Below are 26,676 nucleotides of genomic sequence, written 5' to 3' on the forward strand. Positions count from 1 at the left end.
AAAATAATACCTCATTTCACATAATTTGTCCTTGGTATTTTGTAGCCTGGGGTCTACATCTATGTCTAGTCAGTCACACCCTGTCTTTTGATACTACTAATAATACCTCATTTTACAGGATCAAATTGTCTCAATGTCCTGAAATATCCCTTCAGAAACAGTATGAGACCTGCCATTGGGTTTTAGCATAGGAGTAAAACTCAAATTAGTGTCTATATTTGAACCCAATGTACTTGGCCAGGAATTTTTGTTTCAACATTTATTACACAAGTAACTTTTATCTTTGCATGTATGACAAAAGTATTTTGTATTGCTTAAATTATCTGGAACATTACTTAGAGCCTTTATTCCAGTGGGCGTTGGAATATGGAGACTTCCTGTGTCATGACAATTTCATTATAGGTACTTCTAATACGTGGAATTAGGTTTTGAGTGTGGGCCAAGAGTGGACAGAAAAGAAAATGAAAAATTAAGCCTGGGAAAGACTAATGGAATGGAGACTTCATAGAGATTTGATTTTGAATCAATAATTTGTTGTCTACAACTTTTCAGATCTGGTATTTCATTCTACTGAAGGAACGATGTAGGTTTTTATGCTTGGAAAAAGTGGGGCAGGCTGAGTGCACTCAGATCACAATAATGCTTTACAGGAGTAGCGGAAATTAGAACACAGGCGTCTCGATTTTCCTGTCCTGTGCTCCTTTTGGTAGATGCTTCTGTCTCCTGGGCTTGGCAATAATCATTTTTGACCTTTGCTTCTCTAGGCTATTGTGAAGTGATTTTGAGTTTTGTTAGCTTTCTTATGAGTTTGTACTAAATTGTGTCCATAAAGTAGGCTGAATTCCTCAGGGAGAGATTATAGCTATATACTGTGTTATTACTTAAAAAATGTTGTGTTTGTTACTTTTTTTTCCTCTTTTCTTTTGTCCAGTTCTGTGTATCCTGAACTTAAAGAATAGAGTCTCCAAAATGAAAGATGTGCATCTAGTGGAAAACACTAATTTAAGGGATGAAAATTCCTGGTGATTGCTTCTGTCAACCTTTAATAGTACATACTGAGCTTCATTAGTAAAAAGACGACTCAGATCTTTCCCTTGGGACAGATCACATAATCGGCCTTTGTGTTGATTTCACATTCCGTTCTTTAGAGACAGAACAAATTAGAATAATTGGCTGCTACAGGAAAAGCGCAATGAATTTTCTTATATTTTTGCGATGCATCCCTTAATAGGGGTTGGAAATGAGATCGGAGGTATGAACGTGAAACTCAGAAGGGCAATGGGAAAAGAATATTGTTTCTTTAAAAATATTCTTTCCATGTTGGCCCAGAAAAAGGAAACAGAAGAAATATGAAGCCAAGGAGAATATAAAAGAAATAATGCTATCTTCGTGCTAACAACGTGAGTGCGGAATTAGTAAGAATCAGGAGCCATCCTTTTCCACCAAGGACTAGGGAGCAAATGAAACCATAAATACTCCCAGCTCTTAGAAAACCTTTCGAAGCAGTAATCGCAGAAGGGTAAAGGCAATGCGTCAGGGCAGAGGTGTTCAGAGCAAAGGGATGGAAGGAGAACAAAAGGAGAGTGGATATTTTTAGAGCTGTCATTTTGAAATTTACCTGCTTCTGCTTCAGTGCTGCTTTGCCACCGTATTGGTCCACGAGAAATCCTCAAAGCTGGGGAAGCCATATTTTAAAATAATAGGATTAGACCAAGTGACTTTAATCAAGGTCTCCTTAGTTCAAGAGCATAGAGGAGAATATGGCAAAAGAGTGAGGCCACAAGAAATTGTTCACTAAGTCAATTTCTCCAAGCCTTCCTAACTAGGAGAAATTGACCATTGCATTCTGTCTCTTTAAGAAAAGTAACACTGAAAGCAAAGTACAAAGAATGTGAGGCCTGTTTAGAAAGCAAACTATATCAGTTAGTCACCTGCTGATGATAACAGCATTGGCTGAACTTTACGAGTCCTAATGCTTTACAATGAAGGCATTTCTCTGGGTTACAAATTCTAGGCAGGCCCAAACACAGGATGTCTGCTTCAGCATTGTACCCTTAGTGCCCAGCACTTATTGGCAGATTTTTTTTTTAATGTTTATTTATTTTTGAGAGAGAAAGAGACAGAGTGTGACTGGGGGAGGGACAGAGAGAGAGGGAAACACAGAATCGGAAGCAGGCCCCAGGCTCTGAGCTGTCAGCAACACAACCTGATGCGAGGTTCGAACCCATGGACCATGAGATCATGACCTGAACTGAAGTCAGACGCTTAGCCAACTAAGCCACCCAGGTGCCCTTTACTGGCAGATTTTAAAAAGAATATTTGTTAAATTAAAAGTGAATATTTGTTGTTTGTCCAAATCAGTGGATGTATGTGATTCAGAGTCTATTTGCAGGTTCTGGGTCCTACAGTGGATTTCAGCATCAGATTGTGAAAGTACTTGTGCTCTGGTTTGGCATTGTTCCCCATCTTATGGGTAAAGATTCTACATTATACGACTTATTTTTTTAATAAAATCTTTTTTTTAATTTTTAAAATGTTTATTCAATTTTGAGAGACAGAGACATAGTGTGAGTGGGGTAGGGGCAGAGAGCAAGGGAGACACCGAATCCAAAGCAGGTTCCAGGCTCTGAGCTGTCAGCACAGACAGCTCTAACCCACAAACCATGAGATCATGACCTGAACCAAAGTCAGATGCTTAACCGACTGAGCCACCCAGGTGCCCCCATCATAGAACTTTATACTGACATCCCAAAGGCCTCATAGGAATAGCTTAGCAAAAAATAATACCATATCCTATATAACTCATAATTTACAAGCTGCCCAGTACATTGGTCGTCTGGCCAATCCTCTGGTGGTTCTAACAATGTCTCCAGGATCCTGAAGGCATAGTCAGAATGGCTTAGAAATTTGGAGCCAAATATCCCCCAATATTTGATTTGCTTTGATTTAAAGTGGACTATTGAAATAAATAGCTTTAGACACAATATGGCGTTTTATTATTTGGGATGAAATCTGAGAAATAAAGAGGTTATCCGAAGCTTGCAATAGTGAAGTTCCCTCTGCTATAAAAGTTATTGTTTTTAAACAAGGACTTTACATCAGTAACACTTTTTTCTTTTTCTTTTCTTTCTTTCTTTCTTTCTTTTTTTCTTGCATGTATTCAGGTTAATTTCCTATTCTCTCTAGGGAAGTAATGGGGTGGTTGGTATGAGAGATGGTGTGACTCCCCAAAGTGAAAAGTATTAGTTTGTCACAATTTCCAGCTACCTAACAATTCAGGACATTCAGTCAGTATATTATGTGTAGGGGGTTATACTGTGGTTTAGTTATAAACTGTTTTAGGTTTGTTTTTGTATGCAAGTTCACATGCTCTTTTTGAGTTCTGGTGTGGTAGGAACCACTCCCTAAGGAGAAAGAAAAAAAATGAAGAAGAGAGATGAGAAGACTTCAAGGTCACCTAGATATGAGTCCAGCTGCCTACATCTCCCATGTTCCTATAAACTGAAACAACTTAATCAGACTGCATGTTTATGTGTATTACCATATATGAGAGACAAAGGAATAGAAAATGCATTAAAAAACCTATGCCATATGAGGTGGGCCGCTCAGTTCTTTTGGGTACGAACCCAACTGAGCAGTGCCGGCAAAATAAAGTTGCTTCCTGGAAAGAAAAGTCTCGGTGTCACGACTCTCTGAGCGAGAATCCTGCAACACTGGTAGATAAGTGTTTTGTATATTTGAAATACTTAGAGTCATATAGTGTGGTTTTATAGTCCATTCTTAGGATAGAGAGAGCCTGGGTTAGCTCTTGTCACTAGAAAGAACTGCTGTGTTAAATGTCTTTGCTTGTGTACTAATATATGACATGACATCTGTTGCGGACCAGGAAAGGGAGTTAAACTGTTATGGGTACCAGAAGATTGTATGATTAATCTTACCATATTTATCATAAAATCATAACACTAACACACAATCATTGTAGAAAGTTTGAAAAATTCCTGCCTATAACAAGATCAAGAAAATTTGGGGGGCAAATATCAGTGTAACGTTGTCCATGAATATTAGTGCTTTCATAATTTCCAGGACTTCAAGTAGGTGGGGCTTCTTATAAGTATATCTATTATACTTTATTTTAGTGATATTTTCATCATGTGGACACACACACACACACACACACACACACACACACAGAATTCTGTAAACAATAGCAAGACTTACATACTTCCGGTGTTTCAGATAGCCACATGGAGTAAAGAAAAAGGGAAAAGTTGACAGGGAGAAGGGACATGGGGGTAGCTTCTTCTTAATTGCCTATATCAATTCTAATGATAATTGCTTTTGACAGAAAAAGTAATTAGTGAGGAATTTCATTCCAGAAAAATGCATGAGTTTCGAGCCTTCTTAAATCTAAGTATCTCTTCCACAAAGGCAAGCACCCACGGCTTGCTTGCTTGCTTAGGTGACAAGGCAAGAGTGTTGTGTGGCATTGGATCTGCCAGGATGGGTGTGCCTCCCACGCTGATTGTCATAAGTCACTTCCAATGCTACTGTGTTACCATTCATTTAAACTGATATATTTTTGACAGATGCTGTACCTCAGTTAATTTTTAGAGCTGCAAACTGTCAGACGGCCCTGATGGCTCTGATATAACAATTGTTTGGCTGCTTTTCAGGGCAGTCTTGATAAGATAATGACCCGGAAGTATCATAAAGAGCAGGAAGGAGTTGATTCCTCCTTTGGTTTCAGAGTGAAATGGTAGTTGGAGAAGAGGCTCAAAGCTAGTGAAGAGAGAATGTGAGGGCATTAGTGAAAAGCCAGGTTTAAATTAATGTGAGGAGGTATGAAGAATCAACTGTTATAATATTTTTTTAATTTTAAAAAATGTTTATTCATTTATTATTTTAAAAAATAGTTTATTGTCAAGTTGGTTTCCATATAACACCCAGTGCTCATCCCCACAAGTGCCCTCCTCCATGCCCATCACCCACCTTCTCCTCCCTCCACCCCCATCAGCCCTCAGTTTGTTCCTGGCATTCAAAAATAGTGAGGGAGAAGGAGGGAGGCAAACCATGAGAGACTCTTGAATGTCGACTGTTATAATACTAAAAAGATCATCAAGAAGTATATCCATGATGTGTTTGTATTACAATCTGCTGAAAATAATGGCTTTTCTATTGGAAATAACCATGAAGTTAGGAAAAACAACCCATTTGGAGTGGTAGGACCATTTCAGAGAAGAGATAGATTGATTATAATGATTCTTGACTACAAATACCTTGACGAGTCCCTTCTAAGCTCTGCTGTAGAAAGCACAGCACAATGACAATTTGGAATGTATACTGACCACCAGAGCTTATTAATTTAGTCATTCAACAAACCTTTTTTCATCACTTTCTCTTGCCAACCACTGTTCTGGGCAGGGAGACTCAAGGGTGAAAAATAAAATTCACAAAACCAGGAGACAAATATCCTGGCTTTCACTGAGACTGTATTCTATTGATTCTGACAATAGACTAGTGTTTAAAGAGGGCTCCTTTAAGTTGCAATCACGTAAATGTGACAAGGTCATGTTTTTAGTTTAGGTATGTGTCTCTCATTCCTACTCAGGTTCACACCTTCCGCAGGGGAAGAAGGAACCACAACAACCAAAAATATCAAATCTCAGCTATTCATTTTCAAAATAATTTTTTTCCAAATTCTAGTGGAGACAGTAGCTTAACTGCTAAGATTTGTAAATCTCAAGAGGCTAGATTTTTTCAACTGCAGCCAAAATTTATCTATAAATAATAGCTTTGTTAAGGGTATGTGATAACGGAGAAGTTGGCCTTTCTTCCCTAACCTTGACTTTGCTGTGCGGGGAGAAAAGGTAGAGAAGAAATCAAGGTAAATGGTGTGGGTTTTTTGTTAGGGAATTCTAGCTCTTTAAAATCTTCTAGACGGGCACTTGGGTGGCTCAGTTGGTTAAGTTCCAACTCTTGATTTGGGCTCAGGTTATGGTCTCATGGTGGTGAGATCCAGCCCTGCATGGGGCTCTGTGCTGAAGGCTGAGCATGCTTGAGATTCTCTCCCTCCTCTCTCTGTTCCTCCCTTGCTCTCTCTCTCTCTTAAGGAAAAAGATAAGTAAAATACAATACAATACAATACAATACAATACAATACAATACAATACAATACAATAAATATTCTAAATAATTCTAGCAGTAAGGACCAGTGCCTCATTGCCGATCTCTTACCTTGGAGGAAATAGCATTTTTCTTTGAGGTCTTGAGAGACTTTTTGTTTTGTGTTGTTTTGGTTTTGGTTTTAATCAAGTTTACTGAGCTGTCATTGACCTACAATAAAATACATATATTTTTAGTCAAAATTTTGCAAGTTTAACCTACAGATACATTTGTAGAACCACTACCTCCTGAAAGAAGACCGAGAACAATTCTAATACCCTGGAAAGTCTCCTCCTAGCCTTATGCAATCATCTCCCCACCTCCCACCCCAGGGAACCACTGATTTCTTTTCTGTCATTATAGATTGATTTTGCCTCGTCTTAAATGTCATAGAAATTGAATAATACAGTAGGTGCCCTCATGTATCTGGGTTTCCTTTGTTCAGTATATGGTTTTTGAGATCCACTCATTTGAGGATGTTTTTAGGCAGAAATTGAGCTTGGGTGGGTGGCTTTGTCTTAGGGTATCTATCAGTATATCGGAGCCTTTAGCATTGCCTGTGTCTATTCTTGACTCAGTATTTGCCTTTTCCAAGAAGTTTAAGATTGAAGCCAGGGAGATTCTCAATATAATGGAGGTGACATGGTTGTTGTATAATTTTCTCAGCATAAATTGACCTGTTCATCATTATTGTATGGATAATCTAAGAAGATATTCTTCCTATTCTTCCTACAGTAACTTGGTTAATATAAAACTTCTAAAGGCAGCTGTCTGAGTACCTCTCTATTTTTGAGTTTTGCAAATGTTTCTGGAAATTTCAAAGGGTCACCACCTACAAGAAGCAGTTACTCACCTGAGAACTAATTTTTCTGTTCAAGCTGAGTCATCTCACCTTTACATCCCCTCTAATAGAATAGAGATGGCCTTGCAAAACACCGCTCCCTTATGGGATAAAAACATAGAGATTATTTAAGATGGATGTGTGTATGCAGTAAAGTGGAAAAAACAAAGACTCTAAGTTTAGCTTATTGTGTGCATTTAAGTTTTTATGGCATATGCTGATAATTTAGGGTACTCGGGTTAGTTTGGCTTCCATTCTTTATATAAATGTTGAAGTGTTCCACACACAACTTTCTGCATCCTCCTTCCTCTCCTCCCACCACCCCTTTCCTTCCTTCCTTTCCTTTCTAACTTCTTTTAATCTGCCATACTTCACCCTGCATTTGTTGAGATGGCACTTAGCTGTAAGATGATTGGAAGCCATGTAAGAGGTCCGTGAAATTTTGCTGTACAGAATGCATGTTGATCAACTTCGATGTTAAGAAAAGGTCTGGATTTCCCCATGGTAACATTTTCTCAGAGTCTGGGCCATAATATCCTGACAGGCACATAGAATTCATAGCAATTGCCCTCAAAGAGCTTACCTGCTAAAGATGCAGATGAATGTATTTAATTACAGCTTTATTCACAGCTACACCTATATACACAGTCTATTTTGTTTTATAGCATGATCATTGCCTGCTGTTTACCACTGTATACCATGCTAATGATGTGGTTTCTATGGCTTGTTAATTTCATGGCCAAATAATGTTGTAATTTATCGCACACTTTAGTGTGGAGAACTGAGACTCTATAAATTCTTGTGCATCCCCCCCATCCTTGGAATGTATTAAACTGAGATCAGGCAAAGTAATAAATTTATTTCAAATGTACTTGATAGCCAAGCATCAGTTAGGACTGACAGGCAATATTTCTTCTTCCAGCAACAGTAACTGTTTTTAAAGACTGAACCGTTGAACGGAGAGTTACTGAGCATAGGACTCAGTTCCTTGGATCACTTCTTAGAAAAATAAGGTAAAATTTAGAGTGTATGTATGTGTGGCTTATTCAAATATTGACTAATCAGCTACAGCTCAGCTAATTGAATTTGTCAGAATCATTTAGTACTTTATTAACTCTCTTCCCCTTCCTTCCTTCCCATGAGAATGGATTATTAGTGTCTTAAAACGTACCAGGTCAGCTTCCTTCTCTGTAAATCTGACTCTAAAAGCATACTTTACTCATCTAATGTAACTTACTATCTTTTAAAATAACTGTGGTTTAATTCTCTCTAAAATTGAAACAAGCAAAAAGCAGTACTTTCAAGGAGCCATTACATTTTAGAGCTTTGGAAAGTATTTAGTTAGAATTAAGGACAAAAATATTATTTTATGGTTATTGCAACCAAAGCCTAAAGTAGGAAGGAGGATTGTCCAGGTCGAGGAAAGGGGTTGAAGGTCAGGTTTCAAGCTGAGAGAGAATCCTCAAGGACTCAGTCTGAGCAGTTCAGACACTGAAATGTAGGCCACTAATGTTCTAGAAATGCTGGCATCTGGCCTTCAGTGTGCAGGATTGCCGGCAGTCAGTGGGTCCAGTGGGGCCCCTGGCTTCTGCCGGGGGCAAAGAAGACCACCCCAACTTTGGAAAGTGCCGCTGACCCCGGGGGCATGAGCAATGAATTCCCGTCAGCCTGAGGAAGCAGGTCTATCTGACTAATTCTGAATTTAGGTTTACCTCAGATACTTCTTGGTAATGAGTTGGGACAGGGGCAAGTCCAGTGGGTGCAGTTTTTTTAAATCCATGCCCCTGTGTTAGCAGCAGAGCTGCTTAAACCCTCTAAGGGATTCTAATATTTTTATTTTACTCTCTACTTAATCCTAACAGTCCTATGGTTAATTATTTAATAAATGAGTAATTAAGATCACGAAAAGTACAAATATATGTTAGGGGTTGAGGATAGGAGTGAGACAGCCTGGAATCAGGTACCAATAAAATGTGATCTTGAGAGGGGCGCCTGGGTGGCTCAGTCGGTTGAGTGTCTGACCTCAGCTTAGGTCATGATCTCACGGTTCATGGGTTCGAGCCCTGCAGCTGTCAGCACAGAGCTCACTTTGGATCCTCTGTCCTCCTCTCTTTCTCCCCTCTGCTTGTGCTCTCTCTCTCTCAAAAGCAAATATTAAAAAAAAAGAAAAAATATTTCTTTTAAAATCTTAAAATAAGATTTACCTAGTAGACTTGCAGAGACATTCATAGGGAATTAGTGTCTGACACCTACTCTCTCTATGTTTATAAGCTGGTTTCTAATTTTATTTTAACAACAGACCTCAGTGTGATGAATTATATTTTACCTCCACACTATTTCATGGACATATTGTGAAATCTGTGTGAGACTAAGCAAGTAGTAGAGTTGGTCTTCCAAGCATCTATAAACTTTTTCTGGAACAATCTGAAGTAGAAGAAAAGAGGGGGAAAAAGGAAACAAGCAAGAAAGATAGCCAGTGGTGCTGGAATCCCTCACTTGTGTTTGTGGGATCTCTGTTTGAAACTAAATGTAGAAACTTTAGAATTTTACATTTACTGATTTTTTTTTAAAGATGTTTATTTTTGAGGGGGGAAGAGGAAAGGATACGGGGGGATAGACTATCTGAAGCAGGCTCCATGCTGACAGCAGACAGCCCCATGCGGGGCTCGAACTCACAAACTGTGACATCATGACCTGAGCCGAAGTTGGACGCTTAACCAGCTGAGCCACAGAGGTGCCCCTTCTGATTGCTTTTTATCATTATTTGTCTTCGTTTTTGGATTTCTCTTTGCTCTTCCATCAGTTATACCTGCCAGTGTAATGTCTTTTTCAGTTTTAATCAGCACATACTGCCTGGTTTCCATCTGCGTTATCAACACAAACATTGATTGCATGATGACCCTGAGTTAACAAGGAAACATTAAATATGCCACTGGACACATTTATTAATTTCAGAAAAAAAAATTCCTGAAAGTGATGTTTAAAATATCCTTTCTTAAATTTGTAGTTTTTAAAAAATTCTTCTAATGTACAATAAATACCTCATTGCCTAAAAATGCAGCTAACTGAAGACTTCCTATATGTTGGTGAATGCATGCTAGTCTATATATATTTCTGCATGTATGATTGTACTAGAGTAATGGTCCAGGCTTCTGACTGCCTCTGATAAAGCAGTAGTTTCTATTGCGATTCAGTTGGTCCAGTGGATAATATCAGAGGTGAATTTCTAAAACTCTATCGCCTTTTCCAATCACTTTGAATATGTGATTCAAGCAGGTCAGACCACGTGATTATTTTCACCTCCAATATAATCCTTCAGGTACAACCTGAAAGTCCATGAGAAGATGATATTTAAAATAAATTTAGCATATGTATATTTTAAATACAACAGTAATTATTAGAGATATGGTGTTGCACTAGGTATTTCTCTTTTTTTTCTTGGCTTACAAAAAAAAAGGAAAAGAAAAAAAAAGACTTGCTTTTGTTTTCTGGTTGGTTTGCTAGATGTTTATGACCACCATAATAACTGTTAAATTTTCTCTTATATCTTAAAATATGATCTGAATTAGCAATGGAGATGGTGCTATGTATAGAGGCTGTGATATAAATATTTCCTAACTTCAAAGAACATGTAACCTAGAGCAATCATATCAACTGCATTTGTTTACTAAGTGAAATATTAGTGAGATGGTAAAGTGCTATACAAGCCTCGAACAGGCAAATCAGCTTCAAAAATAGATGTGCCAATTTTAAAGATTATTTTTAAGACATAACTACCAACATTTACTTGCTACATATATGAAACAACACAGCACAAAAAAGATATGGGCTTTATTCTAAGCCATTTAGCATCTGGGCATTCTAAACATCCTCCTAATGAAATTAAATCCAGAAAGAATCTTCTCTTCACGATCTCTTCAATGATCCTTGTTCATCCACAGTATTTCCCGTAATCACAAAGGTAGTACCAAGGGCAAGGAACTCCAATATTATTAAAGTTTCATAAAGCAAAGAAAATGTTAAGAATATAATGTCCCCAAACTGAGAAAGTTCTTGAAAAATAACTTGAAACAAAGCATTAAATTATTTTCTGCTTGTCAAAGGGCAAACATATATAAGTTGAGTTAATGAATGGTAGAGTTTTAGAGGGGACAATAGCCCCCCAAATGACCAGATCTCCACTGTCAAATGAAGCGGATGCTAACCGCATAGGGGTATTTAAATTTAAATGAAGTTTAAAATAAAATTAAAAATTCACTTCCTAAGTTGCACTAGCTGTATTTCCAACGTGCTTATTAGCCACACGTGGCTCGTGGATACTGCGTTAGACAGTACAGATATAGTACATTTTCATTATCATAAGAAATTCTATTGGGCCATACTAAAGATATACCTAGACATTCACAAAGAAAGCAATCCAGACCCAAGGACATAATGTAAGTCCCCCAAGGTCACATAACTATGTTCGTAAAGAAAAGCAGAAAGACACAAAAGAAATAGTAGCAGAGGCATTAGAGAAACCCAATGGCTTCTGGAAGCGCCAAAGTAGGATTTAACATACACACTTAGCTGTTAACAGGGTCGAGGCTCCTGTTGTTAGCAGGACCTACTTGTCTGAATTTGGACATTTAAAATTTTGTACAATGAATTTAATAGCAGAAAACATTTCAATGCACAGCTGTCAGACCCCAGGTAAATCAAGACATCTTGTGGGGGTTGTAGCTATATTTGGAAGGGTTGATTTTTTAAAAGCATCACACAGACTGGCCTGGTTTTATTAGTTTTTTAATTTTTAAAAAATGTTTTATTTATTTCTGAGAGAAAGAAGCAGTGTGAACAGGGGAGAGTCAGGGAGAGAGGGAGACACAGAATCTGAAGCAGGCTCCAGGCTCTGAGCTAGCTGTCAGCACAGAGCCCGATGCAGGGCTTGAACCCATGAACCGTGAGATCATGACCTGAGCCGACGTCGGACACACAGCCACTCAGGCGCCCCTGGCCTGGTTTTAAAAGGGATTCCTGCCATACACAATCAAAATGTGAAATCTTTTCTCACCTTGCAAAAGTCAAAGGCAGTCTCTGAATTTTCATTATTTTGTTGAAATCCGAATATTATTTTTCCATTCTCTGACTTGTTTTCATCACAGTGTGATCAACTATTGCCAAGGAAGGCAAAGTTAGATTTATCAATCAAAGTTTGCTATAGGCCCTCTAAATAATTGAGTCCTCAGGAGAAACAATCCTCATGTGTGCTTTTTTGGTTGTTTTAATATCTTCGTAAAATGTCATTTCAATACGTTTGGTTCTGTGGCAGAGGGTCCGTGAGATGTTTATTTTCTTTACAGGTCCAGAAAGCCTGTGAGTCAGGGGATAAGATAATAGGGTGAAGAATCGAGAAGGACTTCATGCTGAGGTAAGGACCATGTTCTAAAACCTCTTTGAGTTGGAGCCGAGGCTGTATTAGTACCCATAATTAAGCTAGAAAAAAACCTGAACACTGGAGGAGATGAATACTGTGAAGTCATGTGATTAACTTTCCTTCTAACATAAAAATGACCCTCATTAATTCTCCTCTTCCTCCTCCTGTCCCAGAAAAGGGTTTGAATGGTCCTGGGAGGAGGTTGCAGGTGGATTCTTGGCAGAAATGGAAAAGGCAGTTTGAGCAGACTAGCCTAGAGCCAATAGATCCAAAAACAGAAGCCGGGGTGCCTGAGTGGCTCAGTCCGTTAAGCATCTGACTGTTGAATTTTTGGCTCAGGTTATGATCTCACCATAGTGAGATAAGCCTCAAGTCCAGATCACACTGGGTGTGGAGCCTGCTTAAGATCATCTCTCTCTTTCTCTCTCTCTCTCTCTGTGTTTCTGTCCCTTCCCCCCTCAGAAAATAATAATAAAATTTAAAAAAACAAAGCAAATCACAGAAGCTGGTAGATGGAAGGCAAACTTTTCCCCAAAGTCCCAAAGGACAAGTCAAGTTTCTGGAGCAGCAAGTACGAGTCAGAGCATGTTCATTGAGCCCCTTGGACTCCCAGGAACAGTGACAGAAAGCTGGGCAGAGAGAAAAAAGAGGTCATTGAGGCTATAATATTCACAATGGGACTTAACTCCTGAAAGGCCTCCTGGAGCTTTGGCTTGCGCAGGAATCCAGCCTTCCTGACTCCCTGTGTCCTGTGATGGGCTGGCAGCCTCAAGGCCTCCCACTCTCCCCATCTGCTCCCAGGTCAGGTGGGGAACTGCTTGCAAACATTCTGCCTCTACTCTGCGCTATAGTAATCCAGACAGGACACTTGACCCCATTTTCAGGCTCTAAAGGGCAATACCACCCACCTAAAAGACTTAGCAACCTGGTGGCTTTTAGAAGATTGGGGGGAGGGGCAATGAGAACTCTGGTCTGCAGCAGCACCCCCTCTGCATTCTCTTCCCATCCCTCTCTATTTCTCATCCTCCTCTTTACTGGGTTACCCACACGGATTCCAGGTCTACTTCATTACATGGTCCCTGTACGAAGACTCTGCTGGGATATAATGAAGATGTTCACCTTGTACATCAAGCACTTCTTGTCTTTCCCCAGCAACCTAAGTCACCCGGAAGAGGAATTATGGTGCCAGCTCTTAAATACATTTTCATTTCTCCATTTCTGTACAAACTAAAAGCTCTTCCTTGGAGACTGCTCCTGGTCTTGATGGTCACCATGGTCTCTGTGGACCTCATGGAAAACCCTCCTCTGTCTTTGCCTGTTGCTGGCCTCCTGCAGCTCTTAGGTCTGTTCTGCCTCCATTACTAGGTCCAGTGCAATAGATGCTAGCCTAAGGTCATAAGTGATCTTCTAGAAGCTTTATTCCCATACAGTACACATTTAGAACTATAGTTCTCTAGACTGATTTTTATGCACCAAAGGTCAAGATTCACTATTTTTCCTTGTGGAAAACACATCATTCATTGCAAACATAACCTTCTCCCCACTGCACTGCGTGCCACCTGTCATGAGTGAAATAACCACATTCATTTAATGTGCTGCCGAGCCATCTATGTTGATTTACTTGTCTATCGGTGCACCCAAACTTCACAATCTTAATCACAGTAGCTTGATAGTATTACTACCTAGTAATAGAAGTCCTATAACTTTTTTTTTTTTTTTAAAGTTTATGTGATTTTATTTATTTATTTTTTTAACAAATAGTTTATTGTCAAATTAGTTTCTACATAACACTCAGTGCTCATCCCCAAAGTGCCCTCCTCCATGCCCACCCCCCCCCCAAAACAGAAGTCCTATAACTTTTAAAATCTTCTTCAAGATTGCCATGTGTATTTTTTACCCTTTACATTCCTATATACATTTTGACATCTTTATCATCATTAGCCAATTACCACTACCCACAGTAAAACCTGGTTAGAATTCTGTCTGGGATTACATTGAATCCATGAACAATTTGTAGTGAATTGACATCTTCAAAATATGTAGCATTCCAATCCCAGAACAAGAACGCATGCTTACATTTATTTAGATTATCTTTAACTTCCCTCAATACCAGTTGGTACTTCTTTGAATATTGTTCCTGATATTTAGTGATTTGTTTATAAGTTTAGACAATTTTGGATTCTATTAAACGGATATCTTTAAATATTTTTATTTTCTAATTGTTTGTTTCTGGCATAGAGCCCTACAATTAATTTTCTATATTGGCCTTTTATCCTGTATACTTACAAAATTATCTTATAAAACCTGTCAGTTCATCTGTAAATTTGGGATAATTTTCTATGTATGTTTTGACATTGATAAATAATACAAAGTTTCCCTCTCATTATCATGCCTTTTATTTCCCTTTGTTTATTGTACTGCCTATCTATTTCTCCCACATAATAGAAGGTGGGATAGTGTCCATCATTTTATTATTTCTTATCTTGGAGTGAAGCCTTTAATAATTTAACCATAAAACTTTGCTGTTAGATTTGTATATAGATGCTCTTTATTAGCTTACGAAAGCTCTCTTACTTTTCTAGTTTTTCCTGAGATTTTTAGATAACATTTTACTATTGAATTGTATCTAATTATCAAACATTTTCTGCATTTATGGAGATAATTTTGTCAGTGTACTGAATTTTATTGATAGAATTTTTAATGTTAAATCATTCTTATTTATTTCAGAAACAAATCTTAAATTGCTTAAACATTTTACTGTTTTTATGTGTTGTTTTCATTTAATTTTATTGTCAATTTATGATATTAAGTTTATGCTAGCTTAACAAGAAGAGTTGGAAAAATATTCACTTCTCTGAAAGAAATTTTCTTAAGATTTTTTTTAAATATTTGGAAGAATTTATTGGTGGATACAAATGTTCCTAGAAAGGTTAATTTTCAAATACATTTTATCTTTTTTAAATGTTTTAATGTGTATTTATTATTTTAGAGAGAGACAGAGACAGAGTGCAAGCTAGGGAGGTGCAAAGATGGAGGGAGATACAGAATCCAAAGCAGGCTCTGAGCTGTCAGCACAGAGACTGATGCAGGGCTCAAACTTAGGGACTGTCAGATCATGACCTGAGCTGAAGTCAGACGCTTAACCAACTGAGCTACCCAGGCACCCCATTTTTTAAAGACATTTTAAATTACAAATCTAAATTCATTAATAGACTTAAAATTATCCCTATGTATCTCACGTCTTTCAGGTATATAATTTTATTCAAGTGATTTGAATATTTTTAAATTTTTTAATGTTCATCTATTATTGAGAGAAAGAGAGAGAGAGCGAGCACCAGTAGGGGAGAGGCAGAGAGATGGAGACACAGAATCCGAAGCAGTCTCCAGGCTCCAAACTGTCAGCACAGAGCCCAATGCAGGGCTTGAACTCAAGAAATGCAAGATCATGACCTGAACCAAAGTCAGACGATTTACTGACTGAGCCACCCAGGAGCCTGTCAAGTGATTTGAAAATTTTTAATTATCAAATTTATTAATTTAAGACTGTGTAATATCCTTTTTATATTTTTAATTTCTGTAGGAACTGTAATAACATTCCAATTTTTCTTTAATAGGTATTGTTAGACATTTTTCAATCATATTTATCTTTTTAAAAAATCATCATTAGCTTTTTAATATTCTTTATTACATATTTTTCCTCCTTGTTATTAAGTTTTGCTTTATATTTATTGCCTTAATCTAAAATGTTGGGTTTAACTTGTGATTATTTTTGAAAATACTTTGATGTATATTTACTAATTTACAGCTCTTCTTTTCTTCTAATATAAATTTTAATACTTAAACTTTTCTGTACTCACAGCTTTATTTGCCACCCACAGATTTTGATATGAAATATTTTTATTATCATTCCATTATTAAAATTCTGGTTCCATTTTGTGATTTCATCCTCAACTTGTGTATTGATTAGATGTGTATTTAACATCCAAATATTTGAAAAATATTAGTTATATATTTTTAAATTTCTTGTTTGATTTTTTCTTTGAAAAAATACTTTTAGTACATTCAATCTTTGACACACATTGAAGCTTGCTTTATAACCAGCATACAGCCAATTTGTATAAATGTGCCATTTGTACCTAAAAAATGTGTATATTAATTTAACATGTGTCTTCTGTGTTAGTGTGGTGTTTTATGTAAATTTTAGACCAAGTCGTTAATAATTATATTCAGATTCTCTGTAATTTACTGATTTATTTTGTCCTATGTTACCACTACTATAATTTAGATTTTTCTATTTCATATATTGCATTGAAGTTTAGATTTATGTCTTGGGTAACACTGGGTTTCATTATTCTGCCTTATTTCTAGTGATAGTCTTTGCTTTTAAGTCTACCTTAACATCAAAATGGCTTCTTCAATTTTATTTTTTTATTTTCATGACATAATTTTTCCATCTGTCAGCCTTCTCTTTTAAGTTTTTTTTAAATGTCTATTTTATTTTTGAGAGAAGAGAGAATGAGAAAGGGAGGGAGAGCAAAGAGAGAGAGGGAGACGCAGAATCAGAAACAGGCCCCAGGCTCTGAGCTGTCAACACAGAGCCTGACACGGGACTCGAACTCACAAACCATGAGATCATGATGGGAGATGAAGTTGGATGCTTAGCTGACTGAGCCACCCAGGAGCCCCATTCATCTGTCAGCTTTCAATTTTTCTCTTTCCTTATAATGATTCTTGGTTTTTCTAAGTGACATGGACTTGACGATTTTTTTTTGTTTCAATAAACTTAGTCCTTTGAGTATTTAGATTTTGTTTGTCTGAAAATTTCTTTATTTCATCTTTTCTTTCAAACAACATTTCTCTCTCTAGAATTCTAGACTGGTAGTTACTTTCTTTGGTACTTAAAAATGTTATTCCCTTATTTCCCAGTATCCATCATTTTTGTTGAGAAATAGGCTGTAATCTTAATCTTACTGTTGTTCCTTTGAAACTATTATCTCTTTTTTTCCTCCAGCTACTTTTTTCTATTTCTCTTTGCTATTTATGAATTATACTGTGATGGTCCTAGGAATGATTTCCTTTGTATTTACTCTTGTTGCTAGTTTTTAGTGATTATTGAATCTCTGGCTTGAAATATTCTTTTTCGTTTTAGAAAACTTTCAGCTGTTATTTCTAAAATATTACTTTCTCTCCAATCAATCTCTCTCTTCTTTTTTATTTGACTCCAATTAAACATATGATAAAAAATGTTTACTATGCCCCATATGTCTCAAATGCTGTCTTCTGTGCTTTTTGGTTTTTTGTTTTCCTGCTTCAGTCTTAATATTTTTACTACCTGTCTTCATTTCACTAATTTCTCTTCACCCCCATCCACTCTACTACTGAGTTTTAACTTTAGTAAGTTTTTAAAAAAATGTTTTCATTTTAACTTCAAATATGTCACAGTTTCTAGTTGTCTTTTAAATGCACCACCTTGCTGTCTATTTTCTTGAACTTTCTGCTTAACACATCCCCTCACCCACCACCTCTCTGGTAACCATTAGTTGGTTCTCTATAGTTAAGGGTCTGTTTCTTGATTTGCCTCTCTCACTTTTTTTCCCTTGTGATCATTTATTTTGTTTCTTAAATTCCACATACGAGAGAAATCATATAATATTTATCTTTCTCTGACTGACCTATTTCATTTAGCATAATATACTCTAGTTCCATACACATCATTGCAAATGAGTAATATTCCTTTGTGTGTGTGTGTGTGTGTGTGTGTGTGTGTATACCACATCTTTATCCATTCATCAATCTATGGACATTTGGGCTCTTTTCATAATTTGGCTATAGTAGATATTGTTGTTATTATTAATTCTTGTTCTTTTCTTAGTCTTGGTGACTTTCCAATGAATACCAGACTTGGGATATGAAACACTGTAGAAAATCTGAACGATGTTATTTTTCTCTAGAGAGAATTTCCTGGTTTCAGGTAGGGTGCTGAGGGGGCAGATCACCTTAATCACTGAATAAACTTGATACTCATTTTCTTTTTTTATAAATTTCAGCTTAGATCTGTTTCATCAACTGTACTAACACACACATACACACACACACAGACTTTTAATGGTCCCAGCTCATATCCTTAGTTTTCAATTGGTCCGCTCTTTCTTGGTGGGCTCTGTACCTTAACTTTTATCTCTCCAGCATGATGAATCTGATAAATCTTTGCTTTGACTTCAGTTAGCTTTTGTTTACTTTCTCAGTGTCTTGCCTCGTCTACCTAAATCAAAAAACACCTCAAGGGAACATTATTGGTGAACATACAGCCCCATTTTCTGAACCTCTTTTTTTTCTGGGGTCTTGGTCCTTAAAATTCTTGCTGCCTTCTTAACCTTGTTAATGCCACCCCCTCATCCCCAATTCCCACTCTGATCTCTTATTGCCCTGAGACCTACTAGCTTTCTGTTTCTTAGCAGTTCCATTCAGTTAGGCTTTTCAGACTCTTATGGAGTTTGGTTCTTTTTAAAATCTACTTAGGGGTGCCTGGGTGGCTCAGTCGGTTAAGCCTCCGACTTTGGCTCAGGTCATAATCTCACAGTTCTAGGTTCGAGCCCCATGTCGGGCTTTGTGCCTGCTTCGGATTCTGTGTTTTCCAGAGTCTGGACTTGCTTCAGATTCTGTGTCTCCCTCTCTCTCTGATCCTCCCCTGCTCACGCGGTCTTTCTCTCTCTCAGAAATAAATAAAACATTTAAATCTATTTATTTTTAATTGAACTATAGTTGACATACAAAATTATATTCAGATTCTTGTTTTTCATCAATACTTTCAAAATGCCTGGACTGGAAAAGCATGTACAGAACATTATTCTTACTTCAGTTTCTTTCTCTAGTTTACTTTTCTAGGTCTTGGTTAACTCAGTAGCTTTCTAATGCCCACAGTCAAATGTAGTTAATAATTACTCTAGCTTCTCTAGTGGGTTTTTTTCCAGGGTAAGTTGATATAATTGGAAACAAAAGTCCCTATGCACCATTTTAAAATATGTTTTGTTGTCTTCTGAATTCTATGATGGCTTTCTCTCATCTCCCATAGCTTTTTCCTACCAAGAATTTCCCATTTTCACAGATTATTTTAAGATTAAAAATTATAATTAAGCTACTATGTTAATTTTACAAAGTTTTAATTTTGCTTTGAACAAGAATAGAGAGTGGTGAAAGGAATATGGAAAACTTCTTAAAAATTTTTTTAATGTTTTATTTATTTTTGAGAGAGAGATAGAGACAGCATGAGCAGGGGAGGGTCAGAGAGAGGGAGACACAGAATCCAAAGACAGGCTCCAGGCTCTGAGCTGTCAGCACAGAGCCTGATGCGAGGCCTGAACCCATGAACTATGAGATCATGCCTGAGCTGAAGTCGGACATTTAACCAACTGAGCCACCCAGGTGCTCCTTGGATTATGGAAAACTTCTAAAGATCTTCATTTCCAAGAGTAGTATCTAACCATATTTGCCGTGATAAATTAGTCAACTATGGAGGAAAACACTTTATGAAATCAGCATTATTGAATGGCAATCACGTACTAGAAAATTGTCTCTCTTTCTCACCTATGCCACCGATTCCCAAATGTTCAATAAGAGCCCCAAGTTATAGGATGGGACAGGAAGAGATGGCCTGTCATAGTAACTCTAAACATTGGAAGAATAAAATTGTAAATAAAGAAAATGTTCTAGAGTGCACCTGGGTATCTATCTCAGTCAGGTGTGCATCCAAATCTTGATTTCAGCTTAGGTCATGATCTCACAGCTCATGGGATCAAGCCCCAAGTCAGGCTCCATGCTGATAGTACAGAGCTTGCTCAGGATTGTTTTTTCTCCCCCTCTCTCTGCTCCTCCCCTGTTTGTGCTCATGCTCTCTTTCTGTCTCTCAAAATAAATAAATAAATAAATAAATAAATAAATAAATAAATATTAAAAAATAAAATTTTCCAGAATCTATTTGAAACATTTATTCCTAACAAACTTCTAGAATAATACCCCAAAATTTAACATAGCAACATGTCCTGGTAAGTAAGAAACTCTATAAAATTTATCTCATAATCACTTTTTTTCTGATTTTGTTATGTGATTCTCATTTTCATACAAAATTATTTTTATCTGGACTTCACAGTTCTTTTGTGTGTGTGCGTGAGAGAGACAGAGACAGAGACAGAGAGCGAGCACACACTCATGTAGGTGAGAGGCAGAGAGAACAGGAGAGAGAGAATCTTAAACAGGCTCCATTCCCACCGAAGAGCCTGACACAGGGCTCGATCTAACAACTATGAAATCATGACCTGAGTCAAACTCAAGAGTCAGACTTAGCTGACTGAGCCACCTAGGCACCCCAGTTCTTATTTTCACTATGGGATCAGTGGCCCTACATTTTGAAACTAAAACCAAGGCATGTGGCAAAATAGCTAAAATTGGAACCATTCCCCAAACCCCAGAACATATGACTTACAAATCTATAGAAAGCAATATTATATTTCTCTCTAGGTCTGGGGTAAGCTTTTCATACCTGCCAATCTAATTTGACTAATGTATTGTTTTTACAGTGCATTAGTGGAAATTAAATGGTAAATTCAGTCAAACAGTCATTCCATACATCAAAAAGAAAAATCAGTCAACACAAGTGTCTGACTGAAATGAATGAAGAAAACAATTCAAGGCAAACAATTGTCCCAGCAGACTTGTATAAATACGAAGTGGTGTCATGTGCAGAATTAATCTTTCCCCACCCTTAACTGGAGAAAACGCTGCCAGCCAATTCAGTCACTCAAATAATCCTGAATTTTAATATTCCAGTTTCATTTACTTTCAGTTAATGGTGACTGCCCTTCCTTCTCCTTCATCTGTCAATCAGTGGAGAATGTCAGAGCAGGAGACTGGTAATATTGGCATATTGTAATGTACTGCTCTGAATTCTACAGCTTCAACATTCTTAGACTAACTCAATGATGATCTCAAAGAGTCTGATGCAGAAAGGATATGTGAATTGAATCATAGAGCACCAGCCGTCCTTCTCAGCACTAACATCTCTTATTTCTGGCTCTGATATATCATAAAATTCTCATGAGGAGATTTTTGAGTGGGCAGCAGAAATATGGCTCCAAAGCAGGCACATTGAGAAGAAACATTGTCCTCTATGATCACCTTTCAAGTTGACTTGTCTTTTACTTGTAAACCAGAATTCACCGTGAATTCCGTGTGGCTAAAAGTTAGGTAATCTGGTGGGGAGTGTGCCTGATTCTTTTAGTTTTTTTTTATACTCTAACTTTTAAAGCAATATATTTTTATTTTTATTTTTATTTTTTTTCAGGTGATATGGCCATCTTTTATCAGAGAAACTGACAAAACGGGAATTTGAAAAATGAATTTTCCATCTGACTTTATTTTCAAATACACTTTCTTTTTTAAAAAACCAATACACTTTCTGCAAGGATGACAAATATCAGTATTAGGAAATCCAATTATACAAAAAATACTACATCTAGTCTGGGGTAGATATATTTATTTTTTGGTAACATACATTAAGTGGCACTAATTACACAGTAACTATAAGGTAACTAACATGAAACCACAGAACTGTAACTGCCACAGCTGCATGGATTTGGGTCTTTCTGGATGAGCACATTTTCAAAAATTGGATGCCCATCACAGAGTTATGACAATATCTGTTAAGGAGTAAAGCTCTGAAGTAGTGACTCACCAGAGTACCTTGCAGCTGACAGATGACAGACAGGACATGTTAGTTACAAAGTAGTTACAGCCTAATTCACAAAAGTTACCAACTGTTTCTCTTTCTAGAAAGAAGCAAGAGGTTAAGAAATTCCTTGAATTAGCGCCTGGTGTGTCAGGTGGGAGTGCAGAGGAGGGCTGTTAGAGAGCGGTGTCAGAAGGACCCCGGTGGTCAGGTGGGTTGGACATCATTAATAATCATGGTTGGCTTCTAAATACTGGTAGCAAGATGACTTCTGATTTTAATCTTAGGTAAATTATAGATAAATGAAAAAGGCCAGTAATCATACACTAAGATTAATAAACAGCACTTCAAAATTAACCACATGAGGGCTGTGCTTGCAGCAGGGTTTCACAAGACAAGGCACCCAGATTTTTTCTTCCCACGTCTGGCTTGCAGAGCAGCTCTCGTGGCCATTTCAAAAACCTCCCTCACTCCATCTTTGGTCTTTGCTGAACACTGCATGTACCCAAAAGCACCAATCCTGTTCGCCATATCTCTGCCTTCTTCCGGTTTCACCGGCTCCTGCTTCATCTTGGCCAGCTCCCGCCTTGTGTGCTCATCATTCCGAAGATCCTTCTTGTTCCCAACCAGGATGATGGGCACATTGGGGCAGAAGTGCTTGACTTCCGGAGTCCATTTTTCTGGGATGTTTTCTAAACTATCAGGGCTGTCGATGGAGAAACACATCAGTATAACATCAGTGTCCGGATTGGAGAGAGGCCTCAAGCGATCATAATCTTCCTGCCCAGCTGTATCCCACAAAGCCAGCTCTACCTGCTTTCCATCGACTTCAATATCTGCCACATAGTTCTCAAACACTGTGGCTACATACACCTCTGGGAACTGGTCCTTGCTAAAGACGATGAGCAAGCAAGTCTTGCCACAGGCTCCATCACAACAATCACCAGCTTCTTCCTGATGGCAGCCACGCTTACACGTGTGCTGCAAGACCCACGGCCTGTGTGCCAGAAGTTCTACAAGTACCTTGAACTTCTCAGATGAAAGGCACTCAGGCGACGACTCGCAATCCGACCTCTCCACGCCAAGGGCGCCTGTCCGAGAGTCGCAAGCTCGGAGACTAGCTCGGAGACAAGCTCGGTGACAACGGCGGGTGGCTGAGGAGACGGCGGCAGACTAACGAGAGAACCGAGAGAACCGACGGAGGGCGGCGGGCGGCGGGCGGGGAGCTCCAGCGAGCGAGGGCGGTCGGCGGCGGGAGGGCCTTAAAGCAATATATTTTTAAATAGTTTAAAGGTTATTTGAATACTATGAGGTTTGTTTATGCTTTCAAATGGCCTGTTTTCTGCAACAAATTTGTATAGTTGAAATGTACAAATTTGTATAGTATACAGACAGCACATGAAAGCAAGCACAATAGATGGCTTTTCTGCTTTGAAAGAACTGTGCTTGTCTGAGTCACAACGGGATGCATTCCTCATGAAATCGTGTGTCAGGAAGGAAGGGAAGGTGATTTCCTTAGTTTAAGTTTATGACACCAAAGAGGACCCTCTGAATAGCTTTATAAAAAGGGTCTGCATGGGGACGCCTGGGTGGCTTGGCTGTTTAATCATCTGACCCTTGATTTCAGCTCAGGTCATGATCTCACGGTTGGTGAGTTTGAGCCCTGCATCTGGCTCCTGCTTGGGATTCTCTCTCTCTTCCTCTCTCTGCCTCTCCCCTGCCCTTGCATGTGTGTGCTCTCTCTTTCTCAAAATAAATAAATAAACTCAGAAAAAAAGATCTGCATAAAACAGAAGTAGCTTTAAGAAGGATAAAACCAAGTACTGGCTAATATTAGGAATTTTCTGAGTTTTTGTGTTGGTAAAATAAGAACATGGCAAAGGTAGCCATAATAATATTAACATGTTACCACAAGCCATTTTGCCGGGGGAGGGGGGTGATGCAAAGATAAAATGTGGGTTAATAAAAGCACTTTGCAAAGAGAGCCAGCTCTCAATGATTCAGCACAATTCATTCAGGTTGTCGAGTATTCTTCTTCTTTGCCTCCTTCTTGCCTTTTGGGCATTTCATATTTCTCAGCACATCTGAAAGAAGACAAGGTGAAAATAGTGGGTTAACCATCCAACCAATCCAGTTTTCCATTTTGGAGTACCTCTCACAGGATGAGTATAGATAGAGAGCTTTAGAATAATGGAAGATAAGAGTCTCTTGGATCAGTAATAGGCTCTCTCTATTTGGGCAATCTTGTGCTCATTTAGGAAGCTAAACAACAATTGAATGGTGAAAATAATTAGAAGCGTGTACACTTCTAATTCAGGAAGTAATTAAATGCTTGTTCAGATCATATACCTGAGCAAGGAAATTTCCCTTTTTCCCCCGATGTGACAATCATGGACACTGGAGGAAATCTGTGAAATTCACCTACCGCTGCATGCATGTATCCATCCAGGTACAAGTGTAGATATTTTGAATCTTGTGGATTTATTCATCCTGCTCCTGATTTCCCTAAGAACTATTCCATCTCCTTTTCTTGTTCTGCTGATCCTTGGAAGCTCTATGTCCAGGGGTCCACTGTGCACCGGCTCATGGTTATATATAATGAGAATCACTGGTGTGAGACCAGGAGCTGAAGGAAGAGAGAAGTCGCGGTATTTTTCTGTCTCCCTTTGTCTCTCTCCTGGTGGCATGTGTAGCAGTGGTATCATCACCTCTGGGGCTCTTGACCCTGAAAATCCTGTCCGCCAGGTGATCCTGAACGGATCCTGAACGTTTTTGCAATGTCACCTGCTCTCTCTGGCCCTCCAGTATAAGACAGTAGGAGTTTCCTCTTCTTAATTACCTCTGGACTGTCTTCACGTCCCTTGTTTGGTCTCATAGTTCTTTCGTGACCTGTGTAAACCAATTTTCTGCTCTAAATTCCCTTTATTTTAGCATGTTCAATGCTTTTGTTTCCTTGACTAGATTCAGGGATACAATGGGTATGATAATTCCTCTCGTGACTCACTCACCAATCAGTGGGTACCAACAAATTCCCGAAACTTTAATCTCTTAAATTTATTAGTTTATAGCTACATCAACTAACTGTGGTATCTCAGCCATTCTTAGAATGTCTCAGCGGTAGCATGATTTAAAAAAAATTTTAACATTTATTTATTTTGAGAGACAGAGACAGAGAGTGAGCAAAGGAGGGATAGAGACAGAGGGAGACACAGTATCAGAAGCAGGCTCCAGGTTCCGAGCAGTCAGCACAGAGCCTGACGCAGGGCTCAAACCCCGGAACTGTGAGATCATGACCTGAGCTGAAGTTGAATGCTTACCCGACTGAGTCACCAGCTACCCTGAGGTAGCATGATTTTAAAGATCTTGAGAGGGGTCACATGCCCCCTCCATCAGCTTCACAGTTTCCTCCCTATGTCACATGTAAAAATCATCTTTTAACCTAGTAGTATCTAAGAGGCAGAAGAGGGATTGAGAGGAGGAAACGTAGGTTCTAGAATCAGCTGTATCAATTTCAAGTGTCAGCCATACTTCTCTATGTTCTCTGACAATATAAATACTTCAGGTATTGGTCTGTATGACACTGAGAAACAAATATAATTTATAATCAACAGCTTTTGAGATATGCAACTACCACATCTATTTTTTTCTTACAAGGCATTTTCCCCCCACGATATAACAAGTATGAATCATTACACAAAACTAAAGGTTCAAATAATGTCATAAGTTTTGAGAGTTTTTTTTCTATCATTTATGCAATTTATTTTGGATCCAGATACAAATCACCAAGTTTGGGAAGTGCTCAGTATCATCCAATAGTGGGGTGAGAAAACTCTTCCCTTAGTTTGTAGAAAAATCTGAGGCTTTTCTACTGCACCCAGAAAAGTGGGAGGACTTGCTCTTCAACTGCAAAGATCATTCTTGCCAATGCTCTTTGATCAGACTGGAATGATCCCTTCAAAGGTGGGAGTGCTTCCAAAATATCATGGCTCACGCTCCATAGACACAACATATTTTTAAGTCTTGCTATGTCATGGGTACTGTATTCGAGTTGTGAGTATTTTCCTCTTCTTCTGCCTCAGTAACCGACATTACCTTAGGATCAGATCACCCTCACCAGACATTAACAAAACAGCAAGCCACTGATACACTGGTAAATGTTTAGCAACTGGTTTGCTGTCAAAATGAAGTCACGATTGTGGTGTTTGTCAGTATCTGTGGGGTGAATGCCCTACCATGGCTGATTTCAAGTTATCAATGTGACGTCACTGAAAGCAGACTTGGGAAGAGATGGGCAACAGCATATTTTGTATGGTATTTCCACCATACACATTCAATATGGGTAAATAACCTCAAGAGCACAGATAATCAGCAAATGTAATTTAAATCTGTGGCACTCTTACAAGTGCTGGTGCTCATCTCTACATTTTTAGTATTCTGTCACCCATAGACAACAGTGTGACAGAAGCAGAGGTTTCTTGGTGTTTGTCACTCATTTAAACTCATCTTACTGACTTGTGTTTTTCTCAACCTACTTCA

General features: G+C 38.2%; 1 protein-coding gene across 1 annotated transcript; it reads right to left on the reverse strand.

The window, feature by feature from the left end:
- Nucleotides 1–21,808: 21,808 nt before the first annotated feature.
- LOC120249159 (transforming protein RhoA-like) lies at nt 21,809–25,015 on the reverse strand. Its single transcript, XM_039257644.1, has 3 exons — nt 24,849–25,015; nt 23,340–23,401; nt 21,809–23,294 (listed from the first exon to the last, which is right to left on the reverse strand). The coding sequence occupies exons 1-3, from the start codon at nt 25,013–25,015 to the stop codon at nt 22,528–22,530; spliced, it is 996 nt and encodes a 331-aa protein (XP_039113575.1). The 3' UTR covers nt 21,809–22,527.
- Nucleotides 25,016–26,676: the final 1,661 nt, after the last annotated feature.

This window comes from Hyaena hyaena, unplaced genomic scaffold (assembly GCF_003009895.1).
Source record: "Hyaena hyaena isolate Hyena2069 unplaced genomic scaffold, ASM300989v1 scaffold_629, whole genome shotgun sequence".
Classification (NCBI taxonomy): domain Eukaryota; kingdom Metazoa; phylum Chordata; class Mammalia; order Carnivora; family Hyaenidae; genus Hyaena; species Hyaena hyaena.